This window comes from Cylas formicarius, unplaced genomic scaffold (genome assembly GCF_029955315.1).
Source record: "Cylas formicarius isolate icCylForm1 unplaced genomic scaffold, icCylForm1.1 PGA_scaffold_2__14_contigs__length_35257938, whole genome shotgun sequence".
Classification (NCBI taxonomy): Eukaryota; Metazoa; Arthropoda; class Insecta; order Coleoptera; family Brentidae; genus Cylas; species Cylas formicarius.
The window spans coordinates 14,307,517-14,324,666 of NW_026844319.1; the positions used below are offsets into that span (position 1 = coordinate 14,307,517).

Here is a 17,150-nt window from a genome sequence, read left to right on the forward strand (position 1 = left end):
AGCCTCTCGATATTATAATTACTAAACAGTAGTAAACACATCTCGGCATGGATCACAGCTATGACTTGCATTTTTTATTTCAAATTTTTATTACTTTTATACAACCATGTAAATTCAAGAGAAAAATCCTTCGTACGGCCCTGTTTTTCGGAATAATTTTCTAAAAAAATGGATGGTACTGTCTAAAAATGGAAGAATATGAGAATTTTCTAAAAGACGACAAAAAAATATGTACACGATTTGTAAGTAAATGTAAGACCTGGCTCGCCCTAGCTTAATTACTAGATAAAAGATAAAACCTTTCAGCTTACAAATAAAGTAATAGACCACTTAATTATGTTAATGTAAGCCACCAATAATTTTGTTTTCTGCATTCCTGCTGGACCATTTTCGTACCTTTTTTTAAGCTGCAAACCCAAAATCCGTTTAACTGTGAGCATTATCATTTACCCGCTCCCCGAAATGCATGAGGGTGTATCCATGTTATTTTGGTGTTGGTTTGATTATTTGTCCTTCGATTTTAATAGTGGAGGTTAAATTGCTCATTTTTGTTATGTATAATAACAATTTTGCTTTGGGCATGGAAAGATTACCAGATTTAAAATATAGAAACTTGTTTTTGAAAGTCTACCGACAGAAGTGGTAAAAAAAATGAAAACGGGGACGAATGTGTTTCGCAGTAATTTGTCAAGTCTGTTGTTAACGGCAATCTATTTTCAGAATTTGTTCTGTCATGGTAGGCGAGAATTTTTGAAAATAGACTGATTACGTTTCGACCTCATAATTCGAACGCTTAACGAACTTTTAAAATGACTCGAAGAAACGTCCTCTTAAAAGAGGCAATAATGAAACCGAGTAAATGGTTTGATCAACGTATCTTTCTCGCTTTTTGCTATATTTAACAGGGTGGACAATTTAAAGGTTGTATTGTAAACTTCAGTTTCCGATTAATTACGTATTTCAGTTTTTAAGACCTATACAAACCTTATTGAAATAAAAACTTATTTTGATAGCGGAATCCAAAATATTTGTAAATATAAAAAATAACAAAAAAAAACAACTTTAATACTTCACTTCACTTCACACATCCCAAAAGTAAAACTTTTTGAAACGCTTGTGTTTTGACTGCAATATTTCACAGCAGGTGAAGAGGTTAGAGCAACTCCTAACTATCCTTATTATAGGATAACCGATATTTATAAGAAGTTTATAAGAAATCTTAGCTTTTATAACAATACTTTTTAATTTTTATCCCAATTTGAGTCAGTAATGTTTAGAAAAATGAATAAGTTTAGAGAATATTTTACTAAAACAGATCAGCTTAAAACTTTTGGGGTTTTCTACAAACACAACACATATATGTTGTCTGTCAATTTCATCTCCCGAAAAAGTTTATGATGTTATTGAATCTTAGCAAAAGTGACTGAAGACTGTAAAGAAACTAGGCAAACTACAACTCATACAAATAAAACGACTACTAGTCAAATATTCTCCCAGGTTCCCAGTGACAACACCAACTTGACAAAAGCTGACGCTAGACGAAAATAGTGTAAAGCAAAGTAAAGCATGTAAATTGCAACATTGAAGGTTATAAAGGAATCTTAATGCTTGGTATCTTACTATGATTTTGATGAAGTTAAACAAGGATAAATATATAATTTAAGTTCAAAATGACTTCATCTTCTTACCTAGGAAAGCGGGGTTCATCTCCCAGTCCATATAGGCCCGCTACCGCTGCCATCTATGTTACGAAGAATGAAACAGCACGTCTCGTTCTCCATTACCACTCTTATGCATACCGGCCAAGCCAGCAGTGTTTTTGCAATCATCTGACTTTCCAGCTAGTAGACATCACTCTTTATTTACAACTATCAAGTGTCCCGAGTTAATAACATATATCTCGTAGTCGGTCTGCCTTGGGATGGTCTATATTTTGATGTGTGTGGTGGGGATATTTAAGATTTTTAAAGAGATATTGACGAATATATTTACAGGTTTACCAATCGTTGCTTTTTAATCTAAAATCTACATCCATATGAAAAGTTGTAAAGGGTATTATAAATTTTTATCCTATCTTACATGCTCTACTAAGTAGTAAGTAGAAAGACATTTTCAAAAAGTATGATTTAAACCTTAAAGCAATAATAATTTAATTACACCAAATGAAATTACCGAAAACGAGCTATTCCTCAACTTAATCTTTTCTACTAATAAGCTATATTTTGAAACATAATAAGCTATATTTTCAAACATGCAACGAATACTCGTTGAATGTTTGAAAATAATCTAAGTTTCAAAACCAGTGAACTCTTATGTCAAGTTATTGTACATCTTGTAGATGGCGCAATAAAGGGCAAAAACGTTGAAAGTGTTTTACTGACTTCTTCCAACAAATCTCAGTTTGTTAAAGGTTATTTTTATCACAATCCAACCCCTTTTCCAAATGAAATGAGCTGATTTTGTGCCAATTTGTACAAAAAAGAGATAGAGAGTAGTATCAAAAATGGGAGATTTCCTGCCCTAACGATAATCAAGCGATTTTAGATCAGGAATCCATCCACAAAAGAAAAAATTTAAAAACTTAAAAAATTTCAAACAAATTAATGACTTCCCCTGATTTATTAGGAATACCTAGACTTTTCCAGGTTTTCCAAGATTTCAGGTCGCTGAGAACCCTGTTTTCTTCTTCTTGATTCATTTATCTATTTTTGTTAGCTACAGCAAATTCTTCTATTCTTTTTGCTGTTCTGACAAGTGTCTGAATGTTGATCCTAGTCCATTCTCGTATACTTTTCATCCAAGACATCCTCCTGCCTATCTTCAATTTTACCTTTAACAATTTAGTGGTTAGTATTTATCATTTCATAAAATATGCCCAAAGCGTGTCAATTTCCTTTTCTTAATTATTCTTGGAAGCACAGTAATACAAATATTTTCAGCATAGGACGCATAAACCACATTTCAAAGGATCAATGTGATTTTCAGGGTTTAGAATTCCATTCCATGTAAGAATACAGATTAAATGTAGAATTTAACCATACGATATGTTTGGTGTTAATTCTACGTTACAAAAGAATTGCTTTATTTTGAGCCTGTTCGATTCTGACATTAACCTCGACATTCTGGTTCAAATCTACAGTAATCCAACACTTTCGCTTTCGCATTTCGCAATTTCGCTACTTGTATCACTTCCTTATTTAATTATGTGTTTGTTGGCCGATGTCCCTTCTTGTATTTTTAGTACTTCTTGCAGCGAAGCTGAGCTATCAGCTAATACAGCCATATCGTCGGCATAATTTACATTGTTGAAGATGCGACCGCCCTCATTGTTCCCCATCCATTTTTGATTCCAATACAGGTTTTCAATAATAATAATAATAATAATAATAATAATAATAATAATCAACTTTATTTCACATTGTGCCATAAATACATTACCTAAAAATAATATACCAAACACAAAGGAAATCCGCGTCAAAAAATGAAAAAGCACTAGATATTGTTATAAATTTCAATTACATCGTATTAATTAAACAATTATTTAAATATTACAGAAAAAATCTTCTATGGAGTAAGGCTCTAACTCTATAAATAACTTTTTTTATTGTGTATTTAAAGATTGTTAGATTTGCAATTCTTTTTGCCTCATTTGGTAATGCACATGTAATAAGGACTCCTTTCAGTTAACGTTAAACAGTGAATAGTGTAATTTACATTTAGGGTTCTGGTATTACATCTATGAAATATCTGTAGTTCGAAGTCCTTTCGATTTTTAAAAAAGAATATCAATGCTTCATCATCATACCTTCAGCCTTGAACACCCCTCTACAGCTCTCCCTAAATTGCATTTTTTTGACAGTGCGAAGAGTCCTCTTTTGAACCACGGTAGTTGACCACTACCCCCCAAAAGATAATTCCATACCTCATGCGCGACTGAAAGTTTGCAAAGTACATAATTTTTAAAGTTTGCTTATTCATATAATTTGCAACGACTCTAATTCCATAAGAAATTAAATTAAACTTATTTATCAGATAATCAATATGTTTAGACCAATCGAGAAATTCGTCAATTTGTAAACCTAAGAATTTAGTGCTATTTATATTACTAATATTTTCAATCCAAGTTTTTGAGCAATAGCTATGCAGTCTATACAGTCGTATGCTCTAGAAAGATCTAAGCACGTACCTAAAGCTATTCTTTCGCACTCAAAGTTTTTAAAATTGTTTTTATAAATTGAAATATTGCGGATTCTGTTGATTTATTAGCTACATAACCATGCTGATGATTGTTGAACATTTTATATTTATTAAAAAACTCTAAGAGTGCTTTGCAAATAGCCATCTGAAATATTTTAGAAAACCCAGGCAAAAGGCTAATTGGTCTGTAATTGGTAATTATTTCTGGACTTCCCTTTTTATAGAGCGGTTTTATTAAAGCTGTTTTAAGTTGGTCTGTTACAACGCCATTTTCAAAGGATTCATTAATTAAAAGACACAACACTTTACGAACATACAGGACAGAAATTTTCATTATACTGGTTGGAATCTCGTCTATTCCACTAATATGTTTATTTTTATTATTTTATTATATTTGTCCAGCAAAATGACAGATTTCATCTGGTGTTACCGGTGTTAAAACATGGACTGTGAATTTAGGGGAATTTTATTGGGAAAAGGCCTTTCTTCAATAATTCATTTACAACGTTCAACAGATATTCATTAAAATCATTTGAAATTTGATTTAGATCCCCACTCATACAACTGTTTTTACCCAAAATCTCATTGCATATTGACCACATGCATTTGGTTTTATTATCAGAAAACTTTAGCTTAATGTCATATGCCTGAGATCGTTCCGTTTACAAAAGATTATCATATTTTCGCTTAACAACTCTATGTTCTTGCTTATATCGAGCACTTTGTCTAGCCATAACTAACAAGATATCTAGTTTTCATTTACATTATTTAATCTCATCATTATCTTTATATGATTTTACACCACTAGCGTTTCCTATTGCTTTTTTAGGAAAGCATTGATCAAACGGTGTAGAGAAAAGATTCATAAAAGAGTTCCACTCATGATTGACATCATCTGTTTCTGTCATAATTACATCTTCCCACTTTTGTTTTTTTAGACAGTTTATAAAAGTTTGGTTATTTTTTTTCTGAAAAGATTCTTTTAAAATGAGCCGTATGTTGTTTAAAATTCTCTAAAGGTAATGTAATTTTCTGAGCAGTATGATCAGAAATGAAAGCGTCAAATACTAGAGTGTTTCCGCATTCACAATTCACAAAGATGTTGTCAATACAGCTTGCTATATGTGACGTTACCCTTGTGTTTTCAAAAACCGTAGGCAAAAAGTTAAATGAAGAAATTAATGAAATTAAGTTTAATTTGTGTTCATTTTCTCTAAGCGTATCTATGTTAAAATACCCCGCTATAACAATTTTTTTATTTTCCATAAAAATATCTAATAATTTTCATATTGTTCAAGTCTAGGCCTTTTTGCTTCAAGAAATCAAATCAAAAACATAGAATGTTGAACGATTGGTCTCGATATTTCTGTAATAGAATTAAAAGGATTATAAAGAATTTCTAAAACCAAATTGTTCGTCACCCATATCGTGTTCAGATTTTGGGTATATTCGATACTGAATTATTTTTAAAAAAATTTTAAGCATTAACGAACACAGGAGTTAACAAATTTTTTGGAATATTACCAATTCTAACTTTATTTACGAATATTGTGATCCTCATTTTTAGCGATTCATTTTTTTTTAATTCTATAGTCCTTTATATAGTTGATCTTATCTTTGTTTTTATGGTTTCCTTTCATACAAGATTTAATGTTTCTCTTGTGTGGTTTACAATGTTTCCTTTGATTTTGTTGTTTTTAAGTAGTGCGATGTTCATTTCGTTCTGTTAGTCTTTCTTATTTTCTTAGGTTATGTGACAATCAAATCTTACTAAAAGATTGTGACCATTGCTCATACATTAAAAATCAAAATCATTAAAAACATTAAAAATCTGATGGGACATATACTCACAGTAGAACTAGTGGACTCATCTAAAAATATAAAAAATAAAGGATGGGTCCTTCTGAGACTTAGAAGCGTTCTGTCAATCTTTAGGCATATCTACTCTGATTTGTCCAGGTTTTTAATTATGATAACCCATGTATACAAAAAATTGCGGAATAATATATTTATGACCTTTCGGGACCGCCCAGGTTGATTTTCGAGCAATAAAACATGTCGGACGGAACAAATCGTTTAAATTGCGAGAGTCCTCGCCTCAATAACTCAACGACAAAAAGGGACGTATCAATGCATAGGCCGTTGAGCGCGTACTGTATATCAGAACAACCGTTTCGCAAGATTAATGACTTTAATTACTAATCAGATCGATCGGTCGCTTTGAGCTAATTATCCTCACCCCAGACGCCGATTATCGATTCGCCCTTAAAGGGTTAACTGCTATGCAATAGTATACTCCTTTTACGACGCAGTGAGTGTCCGCTGAGTTTATTTATATTGATAAACTTCACAGGTCGTGGTAAATATAAAGGCTAAAATTAGATAATAGGTTTGTTCTGATATTAGTATCACTTAATGTTGGTCGGTTTCCTCGCTGAATACTCGTAAAAAAGAAAAAAAAAACAGAATAAAAATTAAGCCTTATCTGCAGGGTTTCTCGTTTATTGCAGGATGATACGTTTTTGCAGAACCTGTTTGCATTTTTGTGAGCAAGTAACAACTTCCTTGTTTTAAATAATTTTTGAAGTTAAACGTTAGTTTCTATCAAAAGAGCTTACTATCCAATTGCTACTGTGATGGGTCCATCAGGAATATTCAAATACTAAATGTTTACTACGGAAGAGCAAATGGAAATGCAGATTAATCACGACGGCTTTGTGTCGAGGTTTATGCCAATAGAAACGTTCCATCTGCTAAGACATTCGTCAACATAGAAGACTTCGTCAAAGAGGATCATTCAAACCTGATAATATGAATGAATGGAGACCAAGGTGTAAAAGAACCGCTGGAAGAGAAGAACGAATACTTCAAATTGTGGAGGCTGACCCGTCAACGATTACGAGAAAACTTGCTGCTCAGGAAAGAATTGCTTGCTCTACAGTTTGAGCAGTTTTGCATAAAAATAATCTTTGACCTTTTCATGCTCAAAGGGTTCAAGCACTGTATGAGGGTGATGAGCAATTGAGAGTAATTTTAAATGTCATTTATTTCTCCAAGAGGAACTACCAACTTTTGCTGGAAGATGTACCCTTGCAATGCAGACAGATGAACTTCTTTTTTTGGGTGCACTTAAAGTCTTTAGTTTATGAAACACCATTAACAGATATCAATGATCGACGACAAAAAATAATAAACGGTTGCGCAATCATTAGAAATAGGTTAGGCGTATGTTATCGTGTTCGACAGCAAATTTTAAAATGTATAAGAAAATGTTTAGAAATGAACGGAAATCAATTGGAATTGGCATTGTTTACTGTTTAATTCCCGATTATTGTTAATAATTTTTTACTTAAATTAAACATGTTATTACATTGACTTATGCCATTTTTTCACTTAAATTAGAAGTGCGGGGTATTAGGGTCGAGAATAAAAAAATGGATTTATGGCAAAACGACACTCAACATCATCATCGACACAAAACAAGAGTAACAATTTTTGAGAATTTGTGATTCTGGGGAAATAAAAAAAATGTTCTAGGTAAAGTGCCCTCCAGTGACGGATCAAATCAGGGCTGTGTGTAAAATACCAGCTTATTCAGTTGAGAATTAGTCCACTGCGTTAAAAATAAAATTAAAAAAAAAGAATTTTGAAAAGATATAACTCGGAAAATATTATGGTTTCAAATTTTTGTTACATGACTTACTACCACTATTTTACCACGTTGAATCTTTCCTCCAACTTTCCGAACTCAATTTCCGAGCACCCTGTGTTTCTGGTTGGTTTCCTTATAATCTAAGGATCTAAGGAGCATTTTTTATTTATTTTATAAAACGTTTTCCAAAAAGAAAAAGCTATATAATAGAGGAAAGACTTATAAAGGATAAAAAAAAGTAAAAAGCAAGTTTATTACTTTCAACATTCAGAAAAAAAACTATTTTTCAAAAAATATATATATATATTTTTTATCAAATATATTTTTTTTATAGAAGTCGCTTAAAACGATTTTGTTTCTTGCAGGTTTTTTTCCATCTGGATATTTTTGAACAAATGTCTAAATGTTTTTGATTAAATTTGTTACATTTTTAGAGATTAAACAAACTGAAAAACTTTTGTATGTTGGTTTCATTCTGTCATATTGCGCCATTATCGTCTTGGCAAATTAATAACCGTTTAGCATTTTTACTATGGAGAAACTTTTTGCAAAATCTGCAACTTTTATCTACAACAATTATAAAAATAAAAAAAATAAATATTATACACAACATCTACAAAAATAATAAATGTTAATGCAGTGATTTTGAATAACAAAATTATTGGGACTTATTTCTTTGATCAAAATCTGGAGCTCGATATTCACAATTTCTTCAAACTGACTTAATTCCGAGTCTCGCTATTTCTTTCCTGAATACAAATCAGTCTGATATGCTATAGATAGACAAAATTGGTTTCAAGGGGATAAGAGAAAACCACAAAATTTTGATGATTTATTATTTATAATTAGATAGGAAATAAAAATGTTTTGGAAGGGTTTTAAGCCGATATTGCCAAGAAATTAATGGTGGACAATTTCACCAAATGAAATAATTTATTTTAGATGTCCTGTTTCTATAATTTTCGTCTCATTTTGCTCAATGTAAGTCTTGCCATAGGCCTTTCTGTATATTTTCGTTAACCAAATTAAAAACGTCTTTTTGAGTTCTCGTTTTGTCTCCATATCCAATAAAAAATCAAATTTCAATTCTCTGAGTTGGATACGCCATATTCGCTTTCTTTACTATATTATTTACTTCATTTTTTGCTAGTAAAAATAAATATAGGTTAAGGATATACTGCGTGAATTATGGGTGAAATTTGGCACAAAATTCAAAATGGATTTAAAACAATTGTGTCCCATTGAAAAGAAGAAACTTGATATCGACATCTGCTTTTTGACCCACTCTGTATATTTTCTGTTTACTGTAGAAACAGCGCCAGAAAAAAATCCAATACCTGATTTTTAAATGAATTTGTTCGATTTTTTAGCCTTTCACTGTATAGAAATTTATATGATTGATTATTGTGATGATGATTGAATATTGCGGTCCACATGAAGTTAGAAATTTTTAAAATCCAAATGTGCTTTGGAAAACAAAATAGCAAAAAGTATAATGATGGTGCTTAAGTCTCAATCAATACCATCAATATTATAGTGTATTTTGGGTGGCCTTATTTGTAAAAAACGCCACTTTCGCTTCTAGAAGTGTTTGATATGATTCATGTCTATTTCCAAAACATTGAAAATCTAACTGTTAAAACTTTTCAAGATCACAATCTTGCAATAAAACGCAAAGATCTCAATTATATTATTACAAATGTTATTTGTAATTGTGTTGGGAAAACGCCCTCTAGGAGCAATATGAATCAATATGCTCAGGGCCGCGTTGATACCCTAGAACCTATTCTGAAGTTATTGACATTTATTGTCGAGATTGTTCCCCCACCACCTTTCTTTAAGAGATAGAGCAACAACTATTTAACGAAAAAGAATCGAATTTTTCATAACTCTACAACGGTAGTTGAGAAGTTTGAGTATTTATGTGACTGATTTAAAGAACGATTTTTGACTTTCACCAAATACATAGTTGTCACTTTGAAGCTCCATGATTTTCTAAATTTTTTGAAGGGTCACTTGACCCTCATTCCGATTAAACAAAATTTCGAGGATGACACTGTGGAGGGTTGAAGGCTTTTTGCTTTTTGCGTGAATACTAAGCAAACTTGTCTTGTTTTCCCATTTAGTAGAAAACTCTTCACTAGGTTTAAACATGTTTGAAGTAAAAAAGACAATAGCACTTCGCAATGCTTTTAGGGTGCTACATTTGGTTCATACATGCGTCCTTGGTTGTCCATGGACTTGACTCTGCTTGGATTAGGAGTGTCAGAAAGAAAAAAATATATTCAGCAATTTTTGAAACCATTTGTTTTACCGTTATGACGTAAAAACCTTAACAACGTGCCGCCTTATAGGTCTTGCCAAAGAGAGACCGTTAGTTTTCCACGGAAAATTACGAATCTTACGAAACTATGCCTATTCAGCGCTTCACCTGCTATTTCGAATTTTGTTTTTTGTTTTTTTTTTTTTTGATAATGCGAAGGTTTTCTTAAATAGTGGATGTCAGGCTGATAAAGGGATGAAGATTTATCTCTTTAAAACATGCGGATCGATGAAAGGGCTAATATCGAACTGCTCGCAGGCTAATAAATTAAGAGAGTGCAAGTGTTCCGACACCCCCGAAGATAGCAATTTGCGAAATGGCTCTCAGACACACCTCTTGACTATCAATTTTGATTACGTCGAGTCTTGAACGTTGGCGTAATAACAGAGAAGTTCGTTTTTCGACGTGGATAGTATACGTCACGAGACATAAAGTATTTCCGGTCCATTTGTATTTGATAACAATATTTCTAGTGCCACTGCGAGAGTGCAATAACAACACTAAATCGTATTTGTTATTTCAGATGGGATGAGTTAATGAGTATGGTGAACATAAACGACCCGCTACGACTTTGCTAATTCGATTCTACTCTACTACTATTCAGCATTCAAATGGTCGAAAAAATATAATAAAGCCGTCATTTTTAAATACTAACACCATATATATGCACGTGGTAAGTAACCTGCAATTCTTCTGTCACTTCAATTTCCTCATTCCTTAAATGTAAAATATAAAAACAATATAATTAAAAAAAAATAACTTTGTGTTCACGTACGATATATTTTTAAACATGAAATCATTTCTTCACCATGAATCGGATGTTGGTTCTGCCTGCTTGTTTTATGATAAACTGTATAAAATTATTAAAATATGTGTTCCTCATTTTGGAAAGTCAACTAATAATAAGTATCCTCCCTTGTATCATTCAAATAAAATATACAATATAAAAAAGAAAGCTGGATGTCACAAAAGGTTGAGAAGTACAGGCGGTCCCTTAGAATTGCAAAATTTTAAATGCATTAGGTAGAAAATAAAATCTGAAATTAAGGCTCCTATAAAAAATGTTTTCAAAAGAAGATCCACCATTACTAATTTAACAATTATGTTTCTGAGGGTATTGATGAAAGTTCTCATATATCTCTCAATTCCTCAGCTTCGTGCCTTTGGATTTTCAGAATTGCTTGTTATTTTGTTTTCTTCATACTTGTCTAACCGCACTCACTACGTCTGTCTCTATGGTCACACTTTCAATGAATCAATATTGGGGCCATTACTATTGAACATTTTCATTAATGACATTGGTAAGGACCAATTTTTTGATACATTTTTTTAATCCGGTGTTACTCTCCACCGTAGTTTGGAGCTAAATAATAACTTGCAACTTAATACAGCCAAATGTAATGTAATCTCTTTTACCAGCATGACTGCAGCTGTGAAATATGACTATCATCTTTTTGATAAAATTCTTTCCCGCTCTAACATTTTTTGTAAATTGGGAGTAATATTCGACTCGAAATTATCCTTTCTTAATTTTTCAAAGAAACTTCCACAGGCTATTGTAATGTTTTTTACAAAACTTCTGGATTCCTCCTGCGTCGGTTTTTGCTTAGTCGAAATTGCTGACGTTTCGCCAATCATCCTGTTGGTTTCTTCAGAGCTTGACTGAAACTTTCTTGACTGACTTGACTTGACTGAAACAGTTTCAGTCAAGCTCTGAAGAAGCCAACAGGATGAGTGGCGAAACGTCAGCAATTTCAACTAAGCAAAAACCGACGCAGGAGGAATCCAGAACTTTTGTAAAAAGCATTATCCTTTCTTCCTCATGTTAATAAGGTACTGGCAGAAGCCTCAAAAAACTATGGATCTATAGTACGTTGCACCAGAGAGCTTGAAAATACAGAAGTGATAAAAATATCATATTACTCATACTTCCGGTCTAAGTTGGAGTATGGATCAGTAGTTTGGTCTCCTAGGTACAACTGTCATATTAATGGCCTGGAAAATTTCAGTGTAAGTTTTTGAAGATTTTATTGTATAAGTTTTATCTTTACAAACTTCGCAGCCGTCTCCATCGGTCTATGTTTCCGCTCTCCTAATTTTCATCACCCATTGAACTGCACCATGATCGCAAAATTCTTGATTCATCACAGTGTTCTTGTCAGACTATAAAATTTAGTCAAAAATATCTTGATAACTGGCGGAAATTCTAAACTATTTGGAAAGTTTCCAGGTCTTAAATTGTGTACTTTTAGATAATGGCACATATCCTTGCTTTTGGGTTCTGTTCTGCATCGGTTGTTGATGATGTTTTGCCAATCGTCCTGTTGGCTTCTTCAGAACTTAATTGAAAGTTTTATGGAGTCCATTCTTTCAACATCAATCAAGTATGGTAAGGTAACTGAACACAAATTTTCCGATTTTATAACAAAAGAGTCGAAAATTGATCCCAAAAAAAGTTATTGCAGTTTTTGTTACCTAATCAAAAGTTCAAAAACGTTAAAATTTCAAAATTTTCTCTTAATCTGTTTCGGAAGTATTAATAAAAAAACATTTTCAGAACCATTCATTTAAGGGAGTGTGGCTCCGTTAGGGGGCATTCCTCGATATATATCCTAGAATATGCTGTTATAGTTTGCCCATCAGTGGGACACCCTGTATAGCACCACCTACAGCGGCCATGGGCGACCTCCTTGAGATTTCCTATTTTCCTTGAGATTGAACTATAGTATTCTGAAGCTGACATAAGACATACATGGATGGTTCCAAGACCAATGAAGGTGTTTTCAAGGTCATATGTGGCGAACAAAGGTGAAGATGAAGATCGGTCTAAGTACATATATCAGCATATTCCAAGCGGAAGTGCATGCAATCGTGCGCTCATAGCAAATACAGTAACGCTAGCAGCCATATGTGGACAAAATACCAAGAAATGTAATCCCCTCCTATAGCGTAGAAGAAGCTCACTTATACTGACTACGATTAGCAGAACCCATTCAACACATTCGAAGACATTAATAGAATGAAGATACAAAAAAAAACTAATTTTTCGAATATCAACCTCTACAGTTGGAGCCCTATTTATTTCTCTTTTCTCGATGAATAATTTTTCGAGATTTTTATTTTTTCTATCGAGGTATCGGTATCTTATAACTTTCTATGATTTTTTTTTATGTTCAAATCTCTTCAGTAAGTGTCTTATAATTAAGCTACATAAATTGAGACGTTTATTGAGACTTTGTGTTGTGTTAAATACCTAGACTTTTACTTTATATCTACAATCAGCTACAATCAGAAAACTGGTTCAAAGAATGGCAAATAAATATATCTAATGGATTAATGCAGAGTCAGTTGCCAAGATTTGCCAATTTTGTTGTGTCTAGATCCGCGGATCGAGGAGGTTGTACTCATTTTGTCTATTATTACGCACGGGGTAATCAAATATCAAATTGTTTATGCTAGTTACCGACAGTTTGTTATGCTTAAAAGTTTCTGATTTCTTTGATTTTTTTCTGTTTGTATTCTTAAATACATAAAATAGTTTTCACAATTTCAAATTATTTTAAAGACAAACCCCTCAATATTAACAAAAATACAAAGAGTAATCTTTCGCCATTGATGGTGGATGGTAACTAATTCAAAAATGCGATAATGTAATTAGTTTGCCCTATATAAAATATCAATTTCGCTGCTGCTTTTCAATAAGACTGACAACATTGCTTTATTGAAAACATTTTATATCGATTGAACAAGTCCAAAGACCCAAGCAGCCATATTTTCAGAACAATCATATTAGTATGTCATGTTTTCCGTAAATGTCTTTCAAATTATTCCTCTCAATTCAATTCATCAAATGTATTACATTAACAAATTACCGGATGGAAGGTCGACAAGATGGCCACACACAATAACCTAAAATATAACACTTAATAGCAATTTTCATTGCTAGTATCATTGGATAACAATATGCCGACTTAACGAAACTCACTGTTTCGTATTTCAGCGACCATGATCTTTTGAGTACGCCATATTGAATTTTTAACGTTAAAAAGAGTCTATTTTGTTTTGATACCGGCTTGGTTGCCCTGGACTTCACGGCAAAAGATTTTCTTATTTTAAATAGAATGCCCTGTATATTAACTTACTATATAACTAATATACATAAAAAGCCTTTGTTATACATTTGAGGTTAATTTCCCCTTTAGTGATCTGGGTTGATAGTTTAAAAATAAAAAAATTCAGACTGATCAAAAACTAATATTACAAATTTTATAGAAAAAATCGTTAAAGGATGTAAATAGAAACACCCCATTTTTATAATTGTTGATTTTTAAAATGTCAATAATGATGAATGAATTTGAAAATACAATATATTGCAATAATAAGAAACAATAATATAGTCAAAACACATCTTAATGAAGGATGCTCCATCGCATAGATTTTGAAAATAAATACGAAACATATCAAACACTTCTCACTTCAAACGGAAAAGGTCACCAAAATACCATAGCTGCAATATTAATATTACTGACACTTAAACACCGCCATTATCATTTTTGCTATTTTGCTTTCCAAAGTACAGTTGGATTTTAAAAATTTCGAATGGGCAGATGGGCAATAATCTATAACATTCAATGAGGATTTATTATTGACATAATAAATATAATGTTGGTATTTTCACAGTAAACCATTATATATTTTTCTAAATTTTGATTTAAGAATGATAGCTATCAGGTAGGTTTTCACTAACGTGATTGACCCTCATGTGATATAGTTGCGATGCAAGCCATCTAAATCAATCTGCTGAGTTAATAGTATAGGAAAAGCTCTTTTCAACAACTCCGAAAATGCTCGAACACTTCCCAACACACTCCCTTAAGATATAGATCAAAATTATTTTTCGAAATAAGGGACATAAAATTCAATAATGCGATTACGCCTCCTGGCGGCCATTCTAGAAGTTTAAAAATAATTTCCAACATTTTCTCTTGGTCGCTTTGGTCATAAATTTCTTTCTTCATCCCAAGTCTTAACGACCAATACTTTTCCCTCCTTGATTATATATCCATAGGTTCAAGGATCAATAATAAAAGGGGCACCCGGTACAATCCAAAACCTACTGACAATTTTATCGATCGCGTTCGTCACAAGGTTATCATAATTGTTTCACTTTAACCATTGGAACAGAACTGTGGATATGCCGTTCCGTTTCCGTGGCCAACGTAGATTCGCCCGATAGCGTTTGCGATCGAGGTTGCGATGCAAATGAGTTCGGATGTTTTATTATAGCGTACGTATATATTTAACTTTTGCGCTAACGGTATGTAATTTTTAGCGTTTTGCGGTGGCATTTTCGACTTCCGGCTACAATAATCACTTTGCGCGTGTCTCTGGTCCTACTAAAAACGAAAATCTTAACGTACGCGGTCCATTCCAAAAGTTCTCAATTTTATCAGTGCATCTAATAGCCAGTACTTTTAAATTTCTTTAAGAAGATTTTAATGTAACCGTTTAATATGTTACGGTTAAATAACATTTTCATTTTATTTGTTTGATGAAAATTGCTGGACAATTGTATTATTTATTATACAAATCGGTTATATATTTGCATAAACCGGGTGCCCCACAGTGGATGGCCTATTAGAAGTACCTGTAAATTGTACAGGGTGATGTAAGAGGAGGTGCTCTATCTAAATAATTTCAAGTATACAGTGTTGCCGCTACTATGTAAACATGGCAACATCTTGCTTAGGTTAAATGGCATCCCCCGTATAAACCGTGTTTTTAGAACTCCCGCACGTATTTTTGAAACAGAAAAGATGTCGCTACATTTACATAGAAGCGGCAGCACTGTATACTTGAAAACATTTTTGAACGATGGAGCACCTCCGCTTGATCCAGATACTTCTAATAGGCCATTCACTGTGCGCAAGCGTCAATTGAAACTTACGCCTAAATTGTTAATATATCAAGAAACATTTTGAATACAACAATCCTCTTTTTTACTCAACCCCAACGCCGTTTAATAGAAAAAAGTGTGTGCAATAATTTTTATAAAACAATATATTATTGTTTGATCTGAAAATCTAAATATACAAAAAATCAATAGCGTAGGACGATTTTATCCATAAAGATAGATCGCCTCTAAGACTCTAATGACGACAAAAAAGCGTACCAAGTCTTGCCAAAATTCGCTAAATCGTTTTACAATAATTAATTAAAAAAAGCTTTGACAACCAGTATTTTGAAAAAGAAGCAAGTTAGGATAGCTACTTATTCGAAAAAACAGACTATTCTTAAGTCTCCCTTAAAATAATGAATTCCCAGGGAGAGAAATCTCTGTCAAAAATCAGAACTACCAACTTGAGAATTTCAGAAGAACCCCAATAGCGTTTAATTACCTGGGGATCTGGCTGTTATAATTTATATATATTATATTCTGAATATTTTTAGAATTGTGTCAGTTCAAAGTTGACATTTTATGTAAGTGGGGTGATTTTATTACGAGTTACGTTAAAAATCAATCTTTTTCAATAATAATTATAAAAATTCTGAAAACTGCGGGGCTCTCCGCGTAGTGACAAGTAAATTCAAGAAATCTATATAGAATATGTATAGTAGTGTAAAAAATTTTAATTTAATACAGTACAGAATTTTAAATAAGAAGTTGTCATTTTCTCGCATTTTTACTTTCAAACGATATTAATTGACTTATTATTATATATTGGCTCATGGCCAAGAATGCCTCCAAGATTTTCTTAACCAATTAACTTTAATACACTCTAACCTTACCATTGAATTAGAAACTAATTTCTTAGATATTCTTGGGTAATCATCGGTTATCAAAGTCACTGAACCCAGAATTAAAACACCTTGACGTCTGCTCTTCTCTCTAATAATTTCCACATTAGATATCAAGCATCCATCACAAAATACACTTTACCACAACTTTCCAAAGAAAATGGGCAACCTCCCACTTGT

The 17,150-nt window shown here is 32.5% G+C and overlaps 1 protein-coding gene across 10 annotated transcripts in view; it reads right to left on the minus strand.

Annotated features, from left to right (window-relative positions):
- The window catches only part of LOC132697680 (potassium voltage-gated channel protein Shaker), a 293,335-nt gene that overhangs the window by 89,390 nt on the left and 186,795 nt on the right, over window positions 1–17,150 (minus strand). For 4 of the 10 annotated variants that reach the window (XM_060663228.1, XM_060663227.1, XM_060663229.1 and 1 more), the window contains exon 2: window positions 1,689–1,926. The exons of 4 other annotated variants lie outside the window; for them this stretch is intronic. In XM_060663228.1, the coding sequence (XP_060519211.1) occupies window positions 1,689–1,741 (53 nt within the window). In that variant the 5' untranslated portion in view covers window positions 1,742–1,926. The remainder of the gene's footprint in view (window positions 1–1,688; window positions 1,927–17,150) is intronic. 2 more of the 10 variants (XM_060663232.1, XM_060663231.1) reach the window with 2 other exon arrangements.